The 21,662-nt window shown below is 43.6% G+C and overlaps 1 protein-coding gene across 3 annotated transcripts in view; it reads left to right on the top strand.

Moving 5' to 3' along the window:
• Window positions 1-21,662, top strand: part of afap1 (actin filament associated protein 1) — an 84,504-nt gene that overhangs the window by 51,476 nt on the left and 11,366 nt on the right. For 2 of the 3 annotated variants that reach the window (XR_013965956.1, XM_080791969.1), the window contains exons 7-12: window positions 2,421-2,507; window positions 4,342-4,417; window positions 10,730-10,885; window positions 11,165-11,376; window positions 12,762-12,907; window positions 13,734-13,848. Coding sequence is in view for 2 of the 3 variants with exons in the window: in XM_080791969.1 (XP_080648095.1) it covers window positions 2,421-2,507; window positions 4,342-4,417; window positions 10,730-10,885; window positions 11,165-11,376; window positions 12,762-12,907; window positions 13,734-13,848 (792 nt within the window). In the remaining variant the exon portion in view is untranslated. The remainder of the gene's footprint in view (window positions 1-2,420; window positions 2,508-4,341; window positions 4,418-10,729; window positions 10,886-11,164; window positions 11,377-12,761; window positions 12,908-13,733; window positions 13,849-21,662) is intronic. The other variant, XM_080791970.1, reaches the window with a different exon arrangement.

Here is a 21,662-nt window from a genome sequence, read left to right as displayed (position 1 = left end):
CCTAGCAACATAATTATTGTTTTTAATTTTTGAATAGGAATTTGCAGGAACCTATGCTAGGTATTAGAAAGTGCTTTTAGAATTGGCCTCAGGTCTAAATGGGTTAAGTTAAAGTATAGTACTTGAGTAAATGTACTTAGTTACTGTACTCCAGCTCTAGCTATCCCATTCCGTCCCGTTCTCCCGGCTCCCGATGTGAGGCCAAACATGTTGGATCGCAGCCTGTCATTTCCCTCCGCTAGCCCAATTACACTCCGTCCCAGCCAAAACCAATGAGCTGAAGAACTCCCAATGCAAGAGAGTGCAGAGAGAGAAAAGGGCTAGAATGAATACATGTGGGGAAGGATCGTGTTTGTGAGACAGAGAGTGTGCATGTTAGTGCCAGGGGCCCACATATTGGCCAGAGCGATATGGCGGCCATTTTCCTGGCGTTCTTTGCATTGGTATCGGCACTCATTGCAGCCAATGTGTCCCAATTTGACCAATTTCAACCTGGCGCCTCTATTTGTTTGGCCGTGGACACTTTTTCAGAAGTCTTCTACGTGATTTTTACAAAAGTCTTACATACCGGTAGTTCACAACATGTGAGCTTCTGAGCTGTGCTGGTGGCCAAATAAAGTTCAGTTTTTGTTGTCCTACAGTATAAAAAAGGTGTTTTTTATTCATGAATTGGTTTGCTTACAAGTCAAACGTAACGATATGGAAGAGACAATGGCCATTCATGTCTTACAAAGATCCGAACCTCGCTATGCACATACTACAGTCTCCACAGCCTCACTGATAGCAAGGAGGTGGGTGGGGGGGGGGGCGTTGCCAGGTCTGGAGGTCCCGCAAGGTCACGGTAATATGCAGTGGCGCCCCGTACATCCACACGACCCTGCATTTCCCATTCCCCAGACCGGACCTTAATATTGCATAATGCTTCCAATGGGCATGGTAGTAAAACACTTTGGTGCATAAATGTGTCTACCAGACGACAGCCCCCCTCCCCTCCCGCCCTGCATGTGTTTGTGCTTGTTCTTATATGTACTGCTGGCTGCAGGCCAATAGCATGACTGGATATGCTACAGTATGTTCGGACAAAAACTCTTGTCTCCATATTTTAACTTTGTGTTGTTGTTTTTGCCCCTTAAATACACGCCGTACTTGATCATACTATAGCACCGTATAGCAGGAGAGAGAGAGAGAGAGAGAGAGAGCTGGGTGTGGAACAGTAGTGTTCCATATGTGTTGCATTAAACCAGGCAATGTTCTCTAGGCATATAGAATGAGCTGTTTAAAATGTATGTGGCAATGGCATGAGGAAATAAACATACAGTAGGATGCTCCGTTGGGTTAGGATGGTGGTCAGGACCGGGAGAGGACAGGACAGGCGTTCATTCCCACACTGTTCTATGACACCAACCCCCCAAAAGCCCCAAAGGGCCCCTGGAAGGCGTCATTTCATGTCATTTAGATCAGGGGTTCCCAAACTTTTTTGGCCCAGGTACCCTTTGGGGGTATCCTCGCAACACCGATAAGCATATTTGCAACCTTACATTTAGATGCCATTGGAACTATTTGTATTAAAACCTTTCAATCAAAGTCACAACACATTTTCACAACATGTATTCAAGACACTATCTTAGAATACTGTAGATGTAGACCTATTTGACAGTGCAGAAACATAATTGCCTTCCTTGATGCATCAAGGTGGTCACAGTCACAGTCTGTTTCATTTCTAACCAAATCCCTTGAATGATGGAATATGATTAAGGATTACTGTGATTATGGTAATCTCACATATCACACATGCCATAATTCACTGGCAAAAAAATTAATAAAAACATTTTTGAAAATAAATTATAAACAATATCTGAATTATTTTGCGGACATAGCACTCGTGTATACTGTATAGTCATAGTTTAATTGTACAGATATTCTACTCTTAGACGGATGTTAGGTTCTTAGCTTGCTTATGATCCTTTATGACTATTTTTATGTATTTGATGTATTACCACGTGTTGTTCTCGCTTACTGTAAATCACTCTGGATTAAGAGTGTCTGCTAAATGCCTAAATTGAAAATTGTAATGCTATGAGTGGTACTGCAGGTGTCCACATGGGGTGGCCCATATCAGAACATTTCTCATAGACGGCAAACAGTTATTTACCATAGACTGTAAAATATGTGGACACCATTGGTTACTACAGACCGCTTTGAAGACACGTTTTACGTTGAATTGATATCTGCCGTCTTTAAACTTCCCATCCCGAAATTAAACCAGAAAAATCTGCTGCAACCGCAGCGAGGGCACAGTCTTCACTGGGTAGAATCAGTAGAAGCCCTATAGAAACATACCCTAATGTATCATTAATTTGTATATAGGAACTGCATGGTTTAACCCTGTGGCGTCCATGTTGTTTTCTCTCACTCTCTAGGTGATGAGAGAGGTGTGCCTGAACGGGAACACAGACTCTGACGGGCCTGGCAATGGATCGCCTGTACACAAGCCTGAACTGGAGAAGGTGGGCAGGCACGCACGCATGCACACACGTACGCACGCACACACGCACGCACGCACGCACGCACACACACACACACACACACACACACACACACACACACACACACACAGGTAGTACAGGTCAAAGATTAAGCTAAAAGCGTACCACAATTTTACAATTTACAATTTAGGCATTTAGCAGACGCTCTTAATCCAGAGCGACTTACATTAAGCAAGAACAAAAAGCATGGGGAATACATCACATAAAAACATTTATCATGAAACATGCGTAAGCTAAGAAAGTAACAGTGGAATATCTATAATGAAACTATACATATAAGCTATACATCTATAGTACTATGATATACATTATGTACTATGACGTGCTATGACTACATACAATGCACTTATGCTGTTTACAAAACATGCTATAAGTCTGTATCAAATGCTATCTAAGTCTACAGAATTGCTATCTAAGGGTCACAAAAAGTCACAAAGGCGCGTTTCCATTGTAGTCCATCGTACTCAATTCATCATGCAATGCAGTATATTGGTATGATACAGTAGCATGAAAAAGTGTATTTTCAGAGAAAGGAGTGGCAGAGGATGCCTTTAAATACATGATTCTACTGGAGCTCTTCTCTACTAGTTCATGCCTCATATGAGACCTGTTAATACGTTCATTAAAAAAAGTTACATTTTTTATTGATATCAGGCCTGAAAATATAGTTTTAGCCAAGCCCTGCACGCACGCACGCACGCACGCACACACACACACACACACACACACACACACACACACACACACACACACACACACACACACACACACACACACCCCTCTGGGTCCCTCGGGGGGCTGCCTGCCTTGCGTCTCCCAGCTCTAATAGAACACAGGCAACGCGCGGCAGTAAAACGCTGTAATTGTTGTGCCAAATAACACTTCATTACATGTGGCACTGGAGTCGAGCTATAGGGGAGGCGAGGGAAAAAACACTCCGTTATTGGTTTTCATTTGGAAAAGCAGGTAAATCGCTGCTAATACTGGAGCCCTACTGTAGTCGGCACGTGTGTGTGTGTGTGTGTGTGTGTGTTTAGTGGTGGAAAATCAGCTAGATCAGAGTGTTTTTAATGACAAACCGCTCCCAACTTGGCACAGCACACACAACCTAATTATTTGACCGTAAAAGTCTGATGTATATGTCACCGTAAGACTGCGTCCCATGAACAAAATAGCCGACCTACAAGTTGACATGTGGCATTGCAGCGCAACGTCAACTGGTAGATAGGCTATTTCTGGAGCGGAATGCCGTTATGCGATGGAATATTACATAAATTCCATATCGTTGCTGTCGTGTAGAAACCTCTTATCTCCATATTTAAAAGCATCCAAAGTAGCAGATCTACAAGCTCGAAACACGGCAAGACGTTGTACAGTAGATGCTCCTGAGGAGTGTATTGTGTACAGTATGTACCCCAGTTTGTACAAACAAAGGTTTCTTTTAGGGATCGACCATATAGACATTTTGCCCGATACCCAATTACCGGTGGAATTGTGTGTTTTCATACTGATACTGATATTGCATTGTTTAAGACTGATATTGCTATTACTGATCTGATGACAGAGTTATCATGCAACCCTAGTTTATCTGGTTCTCTTTCAACATGCAGTTTCCACGTGAATCCGCCGCCGCAAACTTAATTCCCAACCTTACGCTGCGCTGCCGGTGTTTCCAAATACTGTATGCGTCGCTCCCATTATAAACAATAACAGAATAAATAAAAACATCTTGGTGGACCCTAAAGGCACCTGTTACTGTTTGGTTGGGGTGTTAACGTCTCTCTCTCTCTCTCAGAAGGTGTCGTGCGAGAGGCCGAGTTCCGATGGAGACGTGCCCCATGAGAACGGACACACAGACTGCAAGGACCAAGGTGAGTGTGTGTGTGTGTGTGTGTGTGTGTGTGTGTGTGTGTGTTTGTGTGTGCGTGTGTGTGTGTGTGTGTGTGTGTGGTCCCCAGCTAAATGACAGAGAGTTGGTAACCACATGGACCCTTATTAGACCCTTTAACTCTTGAGAGCGCAACATGAAACCAAATGGACTCAAGAATTAAATTATTCTTAAACATCTGCATTACTATTTAGAAATAGAATATAGAATAATTGTTATTTTGATCAACGTTTGCCTGTTATCTGTCCTATGGTACCAACATCAATACAGCATGGAATTGTAGACAAAATCGACACTTATTCTTTAGCGTTGGGTCTGAGAGGCTAAATCTCATCAAATGTTGGTCTGTGGCTCAAATGCCGAATAAATAATGGACCTTGATGTGGAAAAAGGTTGAAAACCACTGTCCTAGTGGATAGAATGCAAGCCTGAAAACCTGCTGTGAAACGGCACAGGCACGTTGACACTGAGGAAGTAACCGGGCAACGGTGTTCCCAAAGCCGTCCGCAGGATGCCGAGGAGGACACACTGCAGCGTCTTGCCAAAAAGGTCAAGTGCAAAAAGTTCAAGGTCAAGTGCCGTGCTACAAGTCAGGCTGCAGACACGCCTTTATAGTGTAGAAAAGTTTCCCCAAAATGGTGACGCCAAGATGAATTTGGTTTAAAAATATATATTAAAAAAGAATCGAAAGACTTCCCTCCGCACAACAAAACAACACTTTTGATTCTGGTGGGAAAAAAATATCAACTTCCAATAGGCTTCAACTTGATTAATGGCGAGCCTTTGAACAAAATTAGTAGCCATTAGAGAGAGAGAGAGAGAGAGATCTGTTGTGATTAGTCTGGGAAACAGGACAACGAATTGTACTAAAATTAATGTCCTTAAATCCTGAATACATAAAGTCTTGCTGTGAGCCCTCAGCTGATGATGACGACGGGGGTCCCCATCCCTATAAGGACCGGGACAAGGACCCCCATTCAGCAATAATGACCATCACAAAAGGATGGATTTAATATTGAATTAATGGATTTATTCAGTGAGTATATGTAATGGAGGTGCCATGTCCCCATTCTGAAGCTGTGTACGTGCCAATAGGTGAACATAGGAGACTAGAAAAGGTTTTGTGAGGTTTTGTGATCTTTGGTGCGCACGTGCGTGTGTGTGTGTGTGCGTCAGTGCGTGCGTGCATGCGCCACGGAAAAACAAGGAATTGAGTAATCAAATAGAATCAATTTTTTTACAGTCTTTTTCTCGTTTTCAAAAACATTCTTGAGAGCAACATTTATTATTATATTTATTACCCAGTGTTGTGACTGACACATCTCCCACGGGGGCATGTGATTGTCTGCACCAATGACGTGGTTTCGTTTCTCTGCACATTCAGCACGACGACTTGATGATTGTGTAATAATTATCCACCGTATGACACTGTGGTGAATGCAGTAACACGCAGCCAGCCCATGTGACGTGCTGCCAGATAACGAGTCATCTCCAAATAAGTGCATTTTTCACGTCTTGCAGCATGTTGCCCAATATTAATCCTTTACCCAAATCATATTTCATTTTCACAAGCTGTCTCGTGCGGTAGATCACAAGTTGACTGTTTACCAAACAGTGTGTCTGGGACCCAAATACGAATGAAAAATGTTTAAGCAAAAGAAGTCACAACTTTTACAACAATTAAAAACTATTGCAAAGTATTTAAAGGGTAAGACCACTTTTTTTGAGGTTTGGGTTGTGTAGTTACTTTGCCATGATGCAACTCCAAATGTGGACAAGAAATAAGAAATAACTGCTCCAGTGATTAGAAATTGATAATTCAAAATATGCTCCTCATTGACTTACATTGTAGCTAAAACAGCTCTCAAAGTCACTCTATTAGTACGTAAACAAACAGAAACAAAGTTGATTCAGACAATATAGAGCATCACCAAAACTCATGCGGTTTTATTTTTTCATAAAAATGTTATCTTCCTGTTGATTTGTCCATTTTATTGGGAAGAAAACCCGGACTGGATCCGTGGATCCGGATCCAGATCTTCAAATAGTAAAATCAACAGGAATCTAACATTTTTATGAAAAAATAAAACCGCATGAGTTTTGGTGATGCTCTATATTGTCTGAATCAACTTTGTTTGTGTTTGTATACGTACTAAAAGAGTGCCTTTGAGAGCTGTTTGAGCTACAATGCAAGTCAATGAGGAGCATATTTTGAATTGTCAATTTCTAATCACTGGAGCAGTATTTTTTTATTTCTTGTCCACATTTGGAGTAGCATCATGGCAAAGTAACTACACAACCCAAACCTCAAAAAAAGTGGTCTTACCCTTTAACACTTTGACTACAGAACTACCTGCGCGGTGAGGTATAACCATAGAGTATTAAAAGGATAGAGACTGATCTGGTTCTGAACTGTTCATACGACAGACTAACGTATGTCCCCCACATGCAACTACTGTTCATACGACAGACTAACGTATGTCCCTCACATGCAACTACTGTTCATACGACAGACTAACGTATGTCCCTCACATGCAACTACTGTTCATACGACAGACTAACGTATGTCCCTCACATGCAACTACTGTTCATACGACAGACTAACGTATGTCCCTCACATGCAACTACTGTTCATACGACAGACTATCGTATGTCCCCCACATGCAACTACTGTTCATACGACAGACTAACGTATGTCCCTCACATGCAACTACTGTTCATACGACAGACTAACGTATGTCCCCCACATGCAACTACTGTTCATACGACAGACTATCGTATGTCCCCCACATGCAACTACTGTTCATACGACAGACTAACGTATGTCCCTCACATGCAACTACTGTTCATACGACAGACTAACGTATGTCCCCCACATGCAACTACTGTTCATACGACATACTAACGTATGTCCCCCACATGCAACTACTGTTCATACGACAGACTAACGTATGCCCCACACATGCAACTACTGTTCATACGACAGACTAACGTACTGTATGTCCCCCACATGCAACTACTGTTCATACGACAGACTAACGTATGTCCCCCACATGCAACTACTGTTCATACGACATACTAACGTATGCCCCCCACATGCAACTACTGTTCATACGACAGACTAACGTACTGTATGTCCCCCACATGCAACTACTGTTCATACGACAGACTAACGTATGTCCCCCACATGCAACTACTGTTCATACGACAGACTAACGTATGTCCCTCACATGCAACTACTGTTCATACGACAGACTAACGTATGTCCCTCACATGCAACTACTGTTCATACGACAGACTAACGTATGCCCCCCACATGCAACTACTGTTCATACGACAGACTAACGTATGTCCCTCACATGCAACTACTGTTCATACGACAGACTAACGTATGTCCCCAACTACTGTTCATACGACAGACTAACGTATGTCCCTCACATGCAACTACTGTTCATACGACAGACTAACGTATGTCCCTCACATGCAACTACTGTTCATACGACAGACTAACGTATGTCCCCCACATGCAACTACTTGGCGACAGAATGGTGCTTTTAACTGGACATATCACACAGTATGTGCCGAGATGCAACAAATATCTGTTTCCACCATAGTTATATCTAAACGGTTTCCACAGCAGTGATTTTTGCGGCGTATTGTAAACCGCTTGTAAAAAGTTATTTTGCGATTTGACGTAAAGCGACACGCAAGACAGAAGCCTCTGTGTTTCTGAGCCAATCAGAGCATTGCATCCCTTCAGGTTATGGGACGTTAGTTGAGTCTGATTGTTTACAAGAGAGACAGACGGCCACCAAAGCATGTTTGCTACTAAGTGGCTTATTTCTAAACCTGTAATGTTTTCAGATACATATTATTTTAGCGTGCTGAATCAGTTTAAAATGAGTAATAGCCTCCACTGTCTGGATGTCATCCTGAATGAGAGTAAAAACGGAGTAGCTCTGTAATCAACATCAGCTGTGTTTGGAGGAAAGTCCAGCAATGCGAATCAAACAGGTGAATGGAATCAAGATTAATTTATATTCGTAAGGCAAGCAGTACGTCACCATGCAGCACGTTTTCATTCAAAGGAAGTAATTTAAATTGGATGTGCATGGACTTGATATAAAAAATACAGTACACACACGCACACACGCACGTGTGCACGCGCACACACTCAGTGACACACTACAGACCACGCTGTGAGACGTGGCCAAGGAGGCAGACTCCTATAAGACTGTTGTAGATCAGGCTCGCCGACTCGCTTCCTCGTTTTAAATCACTCCTGAAGCTGCTTTTAATCCTCAATCTTTTATCGTTGTCATCACGCAGCACGTTTTCGTTCAAAGGAAGTAATTTAAATTGGATGTTTATGGACTTTTGATATACACACACAAAGATGGAATGTTTTCCATTGTTTTTACATCTTTTGTTAGTCATGCCCATAATGATGACCATGGATATGCTCTAAAAGTGTGAAAATGTATTTTTTCATTTCACTACTTCTTTAAAGTAACAATTTTTTGAGTGGTGCAGCCACTCCAAGGAACAGCAATGTCCGTCTTGTTTACCTATGTGTCCGCCTATGTGACGTCAATGAGCACCAGTATGACCAGTAGGGGCGCTGTTGTGTCAGAAACAGAGCGAGAGAGAGTGCTGCACTGTTACCTGCTAATGAGAGAGGGGGGGGGGGGGGGAGTTGCACCACTCTTTTTTTTTCTTCTCTTTGTGACGTAATCTTGCTTTCCACCCCCACCACCAGGCAGGGTCGGTCGGTCTCTCTCTCTCTCTCTCTCTCTCTCTCTCTCTGATACCGGCGCAAACGCCTCAGATTTCTAGAGGAAGGACTCTTTTTTTAAGCCTAATCAGCATAGCATTCCTTCCATGGTTGGTAAGGCTGAGCGTTACTGATTCAGTGGAATCAAATTAACCTGATCACAGGATTTTTTTGCACGCCTGTCTTCTGAGGGGAAAAAACCCCCCAGAAAATAATAATAATAATAATACCCCCTTTTAAAAAGCTGAAGCGCTTTCACATCTGTGTGTCTGGTTTCCACCTTAGGCCTTGGTGTGTGTGTGTGTGTGTGTGTGTGTGTGTGCGTGTGCACGTGTACGCGTGTGTGCGTCACGAGGGAAACCATATAGCAGCAGAAATTGAGTGCAGATGGCTCCACATTGAATTAGAGCTCATCGCAGCGCTGGCTGTCATGCCGTGTGTCTGTGTGTGTGTGTGTGTGTGTGTGTGTGTGTGTGCTCGTGCAGGGATAGTGTCTGACACAGATACTGAAGTGTGTGTGTGTGTGTGTGTGTGTGTGTGTGTGTGTGTGTGTGTGCGCGCGCGGAATCATTCCAGACACTTGAGTTTTAGCTGTCTTGGTCTAATGACATCAGTGAAGGGGAATGTTTTTTCACCCCTGCTTTCGAAACCCCCTCATTCAAGCTCTCTCTCCTCCTCTCTTCCCCTCTCCTCTCCTGACTCTCTCTCTCGCACACACACACACACACACACACACACACACGCGCGCGCACACACGCACGCAGCAATGTGAAATGAAAAGTACAGAGTCTCTTCTCTCCAGTGTTAGTTGGGTGATGCAGTATACAGTGTTTGTGTTCCACTAGGACCAGTGCCAGCTGCGTTGAGGGGCATAGCAATAGCAATTGTGTGTTTTCACAATTTCAGCAAACAAAAGATGCTGTCTCTGTGTGCGTGTGAGTGTGTGTGTGTGTGTGTGTGTGTGTGTGTGTGTGTGTGTGTGTGTGTGTGTGACTGTGTGTGTGCTCCAATTCACGAGGGGGATTCCTTCTGTCTGTTGTTATTGTTGTCGTGGTTTTTTGGTCTTGGTTCTTTCTCTCTGTCTTCTTCCGTTCTTTTTTTTTTTTTTTCTGACCCGGCCCCGACCTCCCAGTCTCAGGCCTGACACTTTAACCACAAGGCCACTGAGCTGGTACCAACGTATGGTACGGTACTTTGTATTGGTACTGCAGTACCTTTCAACTTGCGGCACAGAGAAGCAGCGCCATTATTACAGTGTATTTGTCGGGTGGAAACCCGTCAAATAAATGTTGCACATATCTCCAACATTGTTACTGTTCAGGATTCAAATACAAAAATGGCAAAAGTTTCAGATGGACAAATCTCGAACATGCAGATCTGCTCCATTTGATGCTCTCGTGGGACGCTCGAGTAGACCGTTCATTTACAAGAAAACGCAATGAGTTGAAATATGGAGAGACAGCAACGAGATGCTGTCTTTCTTTTTTTATTCATCTCATCCTCTCGTCTCGTCTCTCTCAGGGAAAGGGAAGAAGGAGGTGAAGGAGGTGAAGCAGAAGAGCAGCACGGTGGGTAAGGGAGCGGGCAAGAAGATCACCAAGATCATCGGCCTGGGCAAGAAGAAGCCCTCCACCGACGAGCAGACCTCGTCAGCCGAGGAGGACGTTCCCACCTGTGGTAAAAATAATGATAATTATTAATAAAAAAAAAAGGAGAAGGTTTCATGAGGTCAGATCAACATATGCAATGTCAAAACAGGAAGGACAAGGACGGGTGTTACTTTTTATACTTTTTTACATTTTAAAACAATTTTAAACAACACAAAGCACGAAAAGTTGAATCATACATTTCTGACACGAAAAAAAATAATAAAATAAAATCAATTTTAAATATTGTGGCATTAAAAAGCGTGTTATTTGAGTGAATCCATTTCTTCGCCCACCCTCCCCTCTACAGGCTACCTGAACGTCCTCTCCAACAACCGGTGGCGTGAGCGCTGGTGTCGCCTCCGGGACAACCAGCTGCTGCTGCACAAGGACCGCGGCGACCTGAAGAGCCACATGGCCTCGCTGCCCCTCCGAGGCTGCGAGGTCAGCCCCGGCCTCGACCACAAGCACCCCTTCGCCTTCCGCCTGCTCCGCAACGGACAGGAGGTGGCCGTGCTCGAGGTAACTCCTCTCCTCTCCTTTAAACCCATTTTGGGCGGGAACCCCTTTTGGTGTTTTAAACATTGTTATAATTTAGCTATTGAAAAATAGCAGATCTACAAGCTCATAGCACGCCACCGAGTGGCACGCTACGAGCTTGTAGGTCTGCTATTTGTGAAAATGTGGCACAAATCTTTGAAATATATATTTCAGAGCGAACATTTTTAACTAAAATATTGGCTTCTGGGGGGTCCCTGGAACAACAAATGTTGAGATGGGGGTCCGTGGCCCAATAGAGATAATTCTGGGGGTCCTTGGTTGAGCACCACTTTTTTAATCGACAGTCAGTCCAAAATGGGCTAAAAAAACCCCCCAAATAAATACTGTATTTATCCCGGCGCCAATTGCCTAAGCAGTAATCCTGGGCGCTACTCTACTCGCCAACCTGGGGAGAGACCCGAACTGAGCTCCTTCTATCAATGCAGAGGAGTGAGCAGGAAGGAGGCAGTATAGAGACCAGGATTTTCTGCATGTTTTTGTTGCGCGGGTACCTACCCTAGAGGACACGGGGAGAATAATGCAAACTCCACACAGAAAGGCCCTTTTGGGGCGCTGATGATAGTGCTATACCAACTACGCCCTCTGTGTGCCTTTGTTGTTTACCTTTGATGCAGTAGAGTAATGGGTCTTTGTTCTTTTCTCTCCAAACAATGAACTGCTCTTTGCCATGTTTAGGTCACATATTGTTGGTGTTTATTGCAACACTCCTCATGACGACATGCTCTGCTCACCATGGCTGGTCATGTTGGTTGTTCATGTGGTTGGTTCATCTCCCCCACCAACCAGTGGCTTCTGTCCCTTCTGTTTGATGTGCTCCATGTAGGCTTCCCTCCGTTTCGCCACTTTTTCATTTCATTTCATCTTTTCTTTTTTTCTTTTTTTTGGTCTGCACGCAAACCTCTTGGGACCGAAAAGAGACCTTTGATGTCTCCCGGGACCCAACTATAGTGACAATAGCAGACAGATCGGCCATTTTAGCTTCTTCCTAAAAGTTGCATTTTGTGGAATTTTTCAATTTCAATTATGAAATGATTTTGTTAATAATTATGTTTTGTTTGCTTGTTATGTTTTGAAATAATAATAAAAAACACAAAATGGTCCCGACCCACTGGTTGCAGTACAGTGTTGATTGTTTTTCTCATGCCCCATGTGATGTCTTCCTAACTCAAAACAATAGCTAAAACAATAGTTTCCTCTCCTCTCCTCTCCTCTCCTCTCCTCTCCTCTCCTCTCCTCTCCTCTCCTCTCCTCTCCTCTCCTCTCCTCTCCTCTCCTCTCCTCTCCTCTCCTCTCCTCTCCTCTCCTCTCCTCTCCTCTCCTCTCCTCTCCTCTCCTCTCCACTCCAGGCGTCCTCCTCAGAGTCTATGGGGAGGTGGCTGGGTGTGCTGCTGGCTGAGACCGGCTCCACCACGGACCCTGCTGCCCTTCACTACGACTACATCGACGTGGAGACCACCGCTAATGTCATCCAGCTGGCCAAGCAGTCCTTCTGGTGAGGACCACACACACACACACACACACACACGTGGGGGTAAGGATACACATACACACACCACAGACGTGCACACTCACAGGTTCAGACGACTCTCCCACAGCGGGATGCAGTCGAAGGATGTGACTTCATTTGTCATCAACTTGAAAGGCAAATGTTTGTCGTTCGTCTGCCGTGTGTGTGTGGGAGGTTTAGGAGTTAGGGCAGATCTACAAGCCCACTCAGGGCTACGGTTAAAAATGACAAACAAACAAACTTGATTCGACAAAATTGCAGCCCTAAAATGTTTGTCCTCACAAGTATAGTCAAACCTGTGTGCATGTGCGTGTGGGTGCGTGTGTGTCCAAGCTGCTCAGACCCCCCACCCCCACACACACACACTCACAAAAACAAAGCCAGTGGCTTTGTTTGGTCCCAGTGGGAGGCAGGCTATGTTATGTAGCCTTCTGATGCGTCACATGTTCCACACAGTGCTGTTTGCATTATGTGTACACTATGAACTGTATGCAATATGACCACATAAGATATTACCACTGCATGTATGCAATAATATGACCACATATTACCATTACACATAACATGACCACATATTACCATTACACAGGTTCTTTTGTAAGAACCAAATGTTTCTTTATTGTTACCGTGTGTACTTTGAGTAAAATGCGGTTCCGTACAAACATAAAATAGCCCGACAAATCAAATGTTTACAGTGGTTTTTTTTTGTTGCTTTTCACTCATCTGGTCTTTTGTAAGCCTGCTGTGCACGTGTGTATGTTTGAGCTCTCACTTCATCACTGATGGTGTGTGTGTGTGCGCGTGGTTCCAGTTTCACCAGTAAGCGTGCAGTGTCTCCCAACCGTTACCTGGACAATCCTGTAAACGGTTACGCCTGTCCCTCTGGATTGGCCCTGCACTACGATGACGTCCCCATCAATGGAACCGTAAGCGTATTTATTTTTATTTTTTATGTGCCGTTTCTTTCGTTATTTTTGATAGGGGGGCAGGGGCATTCGGACAAGGGGCTTTTTTCTTCTTTTTTTTTTTCTTTTTTCTTAATTTCATGGTGTTTTATTTATTGTTATTTACTATAGTCCTACTAGAGCCCAGGAAATTTCATCTGGCCACAAAAGATCCAGATTCTGTGATCCACAATAGATATTTGTTCAATCCGTTCGTGAGTTATCTGACAGAACTCTGAACTAGTTGTTAGTAGCACTTCTTAACATTATTAGCCATGTGTTGGGAGCATTTCTTAACATGTGCTAGTAGCATTTGACATTACTTGCTATGCTAATAGCCTTTAATAACACTAACAGCTGCATTGGTAGCATTTAACATTTCTCGCTATGCAAATAGCCTTTAATAACACTAACAACTGCGTTGGTAGCATTTAATGATGCGATGCTAGTAGTGATTCTTAAAGGTCTCATGACATCCAATATTTTCTGTTTTGTCACAGCAATTACACCCAAAGAACTGTAACGTTGTACGTTCAGTAGATTTGGTCTGCAGACTTTGATGTCAAAGTCGTCTAATTGATGATTAAGGCTATGATTGACAGGCAATATCACTCAGCAGCGACACCCGCAGGCAAACAGGGCTTTTTTCATCGCAACTGGAAAAGCTTCAGAACACTGAGAGAAAAAAAACACTGACATGGCTCACTGGAATGGGTTTTTCTGTTTTTGAGTGGTGCAACCACTCCAAGGAACAGCAATGTCTGTGTTCACCTACCTATGTGTTGGTTCACCTATGTTTTGGTTCACCTATGTGTCTATGTGTTGGTTAATGAGCACCAGTATATGACTATGAGTACCAGTAGGGGCGCTGTTGTGCCAGAAATAGAGGGGAATAGTGCTGCACTGTTGCCTGCTAATGCGAGCGAGAGAGAGAGAGGGAATTGAACCACTCAGTTCACACGGGTGTGATTTTTAACACACGTTTGAAGGACCATGATTAAGACTTTAAAAGATTGGAAAAACAGCATGTCATGAGGCCTTTAAACATTAGGTTGTTTGTACCGTTTCCCACTTGTGCTAACATTGTTTGTACCGTTTCCCACTTGTGCTAACATTGTTTGTACCGTTTCCCACTTGTGCTAACATTGTTTGTACCGTTTCCCACTTGTGCTAACAGTCAATGTCACTGTGCTAACAGTCAATGTCACTGTGCTTGTAAAGGCCCATGCAGACTGACCGTGTTTTTCGGAGAATCGGTGGAAAAATGCAGCAAAAACTCTGAAAAACGCATCAGTCTGCACGGACCTTAACTGTCGCTGTGCTAACTAACTGTCGCTAACCTCAGTTTCTCTCTTTACTTTTCTTTCCTATCTTTTTCTGGGTCTTTTGCTCTCCTCTCCTCTACGCTCCCCTCTCCTCCTTTCCTTCCCTTCGCCTCCCTGCATCCTTGCTCCTTGATCCCTCCCCGAGGACCCGGACGCACCTGGCTACTCCATTCCGGCCACAGGAGGGCGCCAGCCGAACCAGGAGGATACTCTCTATGAGAATACGGAGCTCTATGAGAATGCTCCCTCGCCCAAAAAACTGTCTGCCCGCTTCTCCCCCAAGCCCCCTCCCTCCTCTTCCTCTTCTCACTACAAAGCTCCCGTGTCTAAACTGTCCTCTAAGTTCCTAACAGCTGACACTAAGGCTAAAGGTGCCACTCAGGTGAATAGCGCTGACACTAAGGCTAAAGGTGCCACTCAGGTGAATAGCACTCCGCTTTTCTAAACTATTAACATTTCTGAACGGAGACTTCTTTTTTTGAGGGCCCTTGCCCCTCCTATGTACAGCTCTCTGTGTGTGTGTGTGTGTGTCCATTTCAACACGGAATGTGTTTGTGTGATGATTTGATTGGCTGCATGAGTACATTATAATGTGATTTATGATGATGTATGATGATAAGAGCGCCCCTCACTTCACACAAGTGTGATATCTGTATCACCCTGCTGCTTGAACACTACTCATCATCATCACCATCATCATCATCTTCATCACATCATTGAGCTTGAGGGGAGGGCGGTGGGCGATAGTCGTGGATCAATCATACCAAGACGAGACACAGAAGTTGACTGGCCAACAGTCAATGGCTGGGTTTCTCGAACGCATGTGGTGTAAGACTTGTAGTGCCGCACATGCTCAGTTGCTCCTCTAGGCCGCACACAGAAGCCTGTGAACATAGACATTTCGTGCATAGATGTGCCATGTAGACCTCAGGCCTCAAGCCTCAGGCCTCAGACCTGAGGCCTGGTATGGTAGGCCTCAGGCCTCAGGTGTACCATTCTGAAATTATATTTAATAATATTTGGACTGCTGGACAGCTGAAAGTAGGCTCTCTTTACTCCTAAAAATAAATAAATATAATATATATTTATTATATTTATATACTCGAGCAATGCTCTAGACTGGAGATGAGTTTGGCTCCGTACTTTGACAGCTATTTCTCTGTCGACACCAAAATGTCTTTGCCAAAAAGTAGCTGATCCACAAGCTACAAGCGTTGTGAGCGTGTAGATTGGATTATTTTTGTTTTGCCTAATGTTTTCCCCAGAATAATATGAAAGATGCTGGGGTTTTTGGGGAAGTTCCGCTTTTTGAAGGGGTGTGTGATCTATAATCTTTTTCCAACTCAAACACAGTTGATACTCGATGCCACGCAGAGAAGAACTTTAAAAAAATGTGTTCGTCTGACTGACTCTGGATGAGTAGGAAAAACTGTGAAATCCCCCCCCCCCCCCCCTCCCAAAACCGAACCATCCTTTTAAAGGAGACTCTTAGCTCACATTAACCAATCATTACATGCCAGTGTGCCAGATGGCTGTGACATTAAATTGACACTACGCATGCAGCAGCTCTCCGCCTGGGTCAGAGTGAATGTCTTCCTCGGCTCAACGCCGTTTCGACACTATCACTGCGTACTGCAGTATGTCTGGACACGCCTGCTGAAGGACTTTTTTAAAACTAATGAAAACCCTATTATATTTTGTTTTGTCCGGGGTTCCCCAAAGGGCTCTGTACTGAGTCTGCTTGCGTTTCCCTGTACACCAAAGGCTATATTTGCCATTTTTTACTATTTAAAAAAAACCTTTAAAATATAGTTCAAATAGACGATCTACAAGCTCACAATGTCTCGATGTAGATCGGCTAGTTGAACTATTTTAAAACGTTCAAACTAGGAAGAGTATGGCCTGGTCAGCCTGCAATGACATGCATAAGATCTGGTCATCCCAGCTTAGTAAGATGTTAAAAGTGAAAATTATTTAGGACGACCGTTGAGCCGATTCTACTCTATGGCTCCGAGACATTGACACTTTCAAAGACACTAGAGAAACAGTTGGATGGCACTTAAACCCGCCTTCTAATGAGAGCGCAAAATCTGTCTTGGAAGAGCCACCCATTGACTAATCTAATATACGGCAACCTTCCCCGTGTTTCTTCACTAGTCCAATCCAGAAGAACACAGTTTGCCGTCCACTGCTACAGAGCTGACAATGAGGGTATATCTTCCCTTCTTCTCTGGAGTCCTGCCTCAAAGCAGACCAGAGGTAGAAAACTGTCCCTGATGTCATCGCTAGGGACACATGCATCAGTAAGCAGGAACTGGGGGTGGCAATGGGGTGGCAATTTCTTCAACTGGTTGATGACCGCATGTAGAACAGTAAGAAGTACATCATTCTACATATTGTGTTCATGGTTTAGGCAACGGCACTAAAGTGGAGGGATCCTTTCTCACGCTTTCACATTAATGACTTTTTTTTGCTTTAATCCCTGAGAATGGGGATCGCTACACTAGGAGGCTATATAGGGTTCATATGGTTAAAAACGTTTGATTGCTTGACATGGCTGCCTCCTCCTTCACCCGCTGGGCGGATGATCTCAGTTCAGCTGGAAGTGTGACAAGGTGGAAGAAGGAGAGGGGAAACCCTAGCCCCTCATTTGCTCCGTTCATTTATTGTTCCTTGCCTGGACACGCTTTGATTGAACACAACACTGTTGACGTTGGCCACCCACGAGCACATCACCTCGCCTTCCCACAAGCTCTCCTGAATGCCAGTAGTGGAAGATTTACTTTTTATTTTATTTTTGAGGGGTGCTGCTAGCCCGTCCCATGTACAGCTTTGAGGGTCTGTGTAAACACAAACATCAAAGACAAAAGTGTGTAAACGCAAACATTGAAGACAAAAGTGAGAACGCAAATTGATTTTGAGCAATATCACAATGTAGACATATTTTTTACAAAAGAAGAGAGTAGTTATGTATTTATACAAACTTCATCTGGCTCACAACACGTTGCGTGGACGCGTTGACCTTGCAAAGACAAATTTTCCTCTGAGATGTATTGGAGTAGGACTGTAGGAGTACCAAGTATTGAAAAACGGACACACTCAAGGAAAGTTTTTCCTGTCTAAAAATGTATACCTGAGGACAGTACTTGAGTAAATGTAAACCCGCCCCGGTGGTCCCCAGTGCGCTTGTAGCACGTAATAATGTTGATTAGCGTGTCCGAACGACTGCACCAGCCAGTGTTGTGTGCTTTTTTTCCCAGGGCTCTGGTGAGTTCTGTGCGTCCATTCGCTGGACTCTCGCCCATTTGGAGACGTCGACAGCGAATGCCTCACACTTTGGGTTCTAGTCAAGATATCCCTTGTGCCACGGCCAGGTCTGGTAGGATATCAAATGGCTGTGGTTTCCTATTAGAAGAGCAGTCAGCAGTGTGTAACTAATAAATGACTTTTGAGGGTTCATTTTAGTTCACATTCAGACCACCTTGATTTATTTTAACCCATTTAGGACGGGAAGCCCTTTTTGGGGGTTTTTACCTTTTAAGACGGGAACCTCTTTTGGGGTAGTTGCTGCGATGTACAGTATATAGCAACATACGTTTTTCTTTTCATTTTTTAATAAATATTTGGAGCTTTTCACAAAACTCGGGTCAGTATTTAGAAGTCATTTTTAGAATCGGCCTCAGGTCTAAAATGGCCAAGCTGCCCTAGAACACTATAGTTCACTAAGCTTGTTGTGGATCAGGGGCCCATTTGAAAATAATTTTGCGGTCCTCCCATCTGACCTCTTCACCGTGGGAAACCGCTTTGGGAATTGCTGGCCTAGAACCGGTTTTAGCAGTTCTGCGTGTATATAGTATGTGTTTGGGTGGGGGGATGGAGTGGAGTGGGTAGAGATGCTGTCTGGTAAGCAGAAGGTCACGGTTCAACCCTCTGCTCTCTCAGCTACATCATACGTTTCCCAAACAGTAGGTCGGGACCAATTTGTACGGGTTGCGAGTTGGGCTCCTATAGGTTGCTAAGTCAGCCTGACGGTGTGCCTCGTGTTCTAGGGCTGCAACGATTCATCGATTCATCGTAATCGAATCGATTTTTCAATTAGATGTCAGTTAAACTAATTTAGTAATCGATTAATCGAATCGGCAACTAATCACTAGAGTTCTTTGCAATTCATCATAGATGATTTCCCACTCAACCATAGTTATTCTAGTGTTAAGTGTAACTAAAGTAAAGAGGAGTGATCCACCTCTCTTCCCTTACAATCTGATGATAGTTTGCACAGTAGCGACTGCAAAGCAAAATATGACACATTATAGTATCAAGAACAAAACACATGGCTTGAATATTTATTTTTAAATGACCTATTTGAGTTCAGAAGAGTACTGTTCCTTCTAGACTGACACATGTGTAGCTATTCTTTAATCAAATGTATGCAGTCAGAATAAGCCTAAAGACACCATGAGTTGCTTTAATTAATTAATTAAATTTAGTTTGTCTTTTATTTGAATAGCAGCAGCTAATCAAATGATTTTTTTTAAATTTTGTCTAAAATAACCTAAAAATATCATAACTGAAATAGATTATGAGCTTGTATATGTGCTGATTTTCACTAGTTTGTGTCCCCAGGGGCACATTTCTAATTTCTCTTCTGGGCCTTGAGCAAAAAAGTTCAGCAACCACTTGATCTACGTTATGTCCGCGCTCATCTTTGGGACAGGCAGGCTTTCCGCCACAATGGAATGCAAAGAACATAGTGTTTTAAGTGGGTAATCGCCACTCACAAATTCCAGGTCTCTAATGCCGTCTCAAGACTCCCTTCCAGCATCAAATGGCATGTGTGACTTTTTTTTCTTTTCTTTTTTTTTTTACAACCACTCCGCCGCGGGTTTCTTTAAGTGCTACCCTGTAGGAGAAGCGACCACACGGGGCTGGTCTGTCCCCCCCATCCCCCGCCCAGCCCTTTGATGTGTGTGAGTTCTGTGGCGCGGCAATATGCCTGTGAACACGCTCTCCTGGACCACAACCACCGGCTTGAGAAGTACATTAAGGTCCTATACGGTGGTGTAAAGTATATTCACTCAAGTACTGTACTGGAATATTTCCAATATTCAGTACTTTTACTACAATTATTTTAAAACTTCAGTTACTATAATTACTTTGTAGATTTTGATTGTTATTACAAAACATGCATCACTTCAGCCCTATGTACATTTCGGCAATTTGAAAATAGTCTATCTACAAGTTCACAATCATTGTGAGCATTTCTTTACACACACACACACACACACACACACACACACACACACACACACACACACACACACACTCTACATTGCGGTAGTGATACTTTTACTTCCACCACTGGTCCTATATGAGGTGTAAAAAGGAAAAAGCACCGCGGCCAACCAAGTCTGCGCCTCGCTCTGCAAAGCTGTAAATTGAGGCGGAGTGCTCGGAGCGGCCTTCACCAGCACGTCTGTCTTTGTGTGTGAATGTGGTACATTATATGTAGCCATTCAGTGAAATGAGTGGGTTCGGCGTACTGAAGAGCATTGGTTGAATGTAACTTTGTACATTTACTTAAGTACAATTCTACGGTACTTTTACTTCTACTCCACTACACGTTTCTCCCCACCAGCAGTATGTAGCCATCCAATGAAACGAGTGGGTTTGGTGCAGTGACGAGTGCAGGGTACCTGGGTCTATGTTTACACAGCTGTAGATGTAAGCTCGTGTTGACTTATACCTCAAGCTCTGTTCCTGGATTAAGCCTTTTATTGCACACGCATTATGGCAGTGTTTCTTTATTTTATTTTATTATTATTTTTTATTTTTTTAACTCCTATTTTGGCCCCCCTGCCCCATCCGAGATTATTTTGTGGGGAACCCCCAGGACGGACCCCACTTTGAGAACAAACCGGTTTACTGTGGCGTGCACAGACATTTAGAGGGGCAGGTGCTCCTGGCCAGTTGGAACCGGCCAGTTGCCTTAATAGTGTGAGATTTATAGATTTTGGGGCATAAATAATATATTAGAAGCTTTTTTTAAATCAAGAATTGATCAATGTCACCATGGTTCACATACTATACACTGTACAAAAAAAAGGTTTTATTTCTTTATTTTTAAGGGCACATTGCTGTCCAGAGGGCAAGGGCAGGTGGTGCTCTAGCACCCCCTAGTGTCTATCTGTGCACGCCACTGCCGGTTTAGACAGCAGTCCTCTGCTTGTGTTTGGTTTTTCTTCCTTCATCATGGTCATATCACTTTTTATACATCAATGCAACCTGCTGATAGAACAGGGTTGTCCTGACACAATAATGTATGTGCATAATCTTGTGCATTACAGGGTTGTTTTAGACATAACATAAAATATGTTTTACACAAGAATATCAGGCAAACCAAAAGATGAAGCAAAAATGGCCATGACTTTATAGATGTAACTTCTTCTTCTATCACGGATTTGAACACTTGCG

The sequence above is a fragment of the Protomyctophum bolini genome (genome assembly GCF_963924005.1).
Source record: "Protomyctophum bolini genome assembly, chromosome: 20".
In the NCBI taxonomy this organism is placed as follows: domain Eukaryota; kingdom Metazoa; phylum Chordata; class Actinopteri; order Myctophiformes; family Myctophidae; genus Protomyctophum; species Protomyctophum bolini.
Note: the sequence above shows the minus strand (reverse complement) of the source record. Positions and strands in the feature narration are given on the sequence as shown.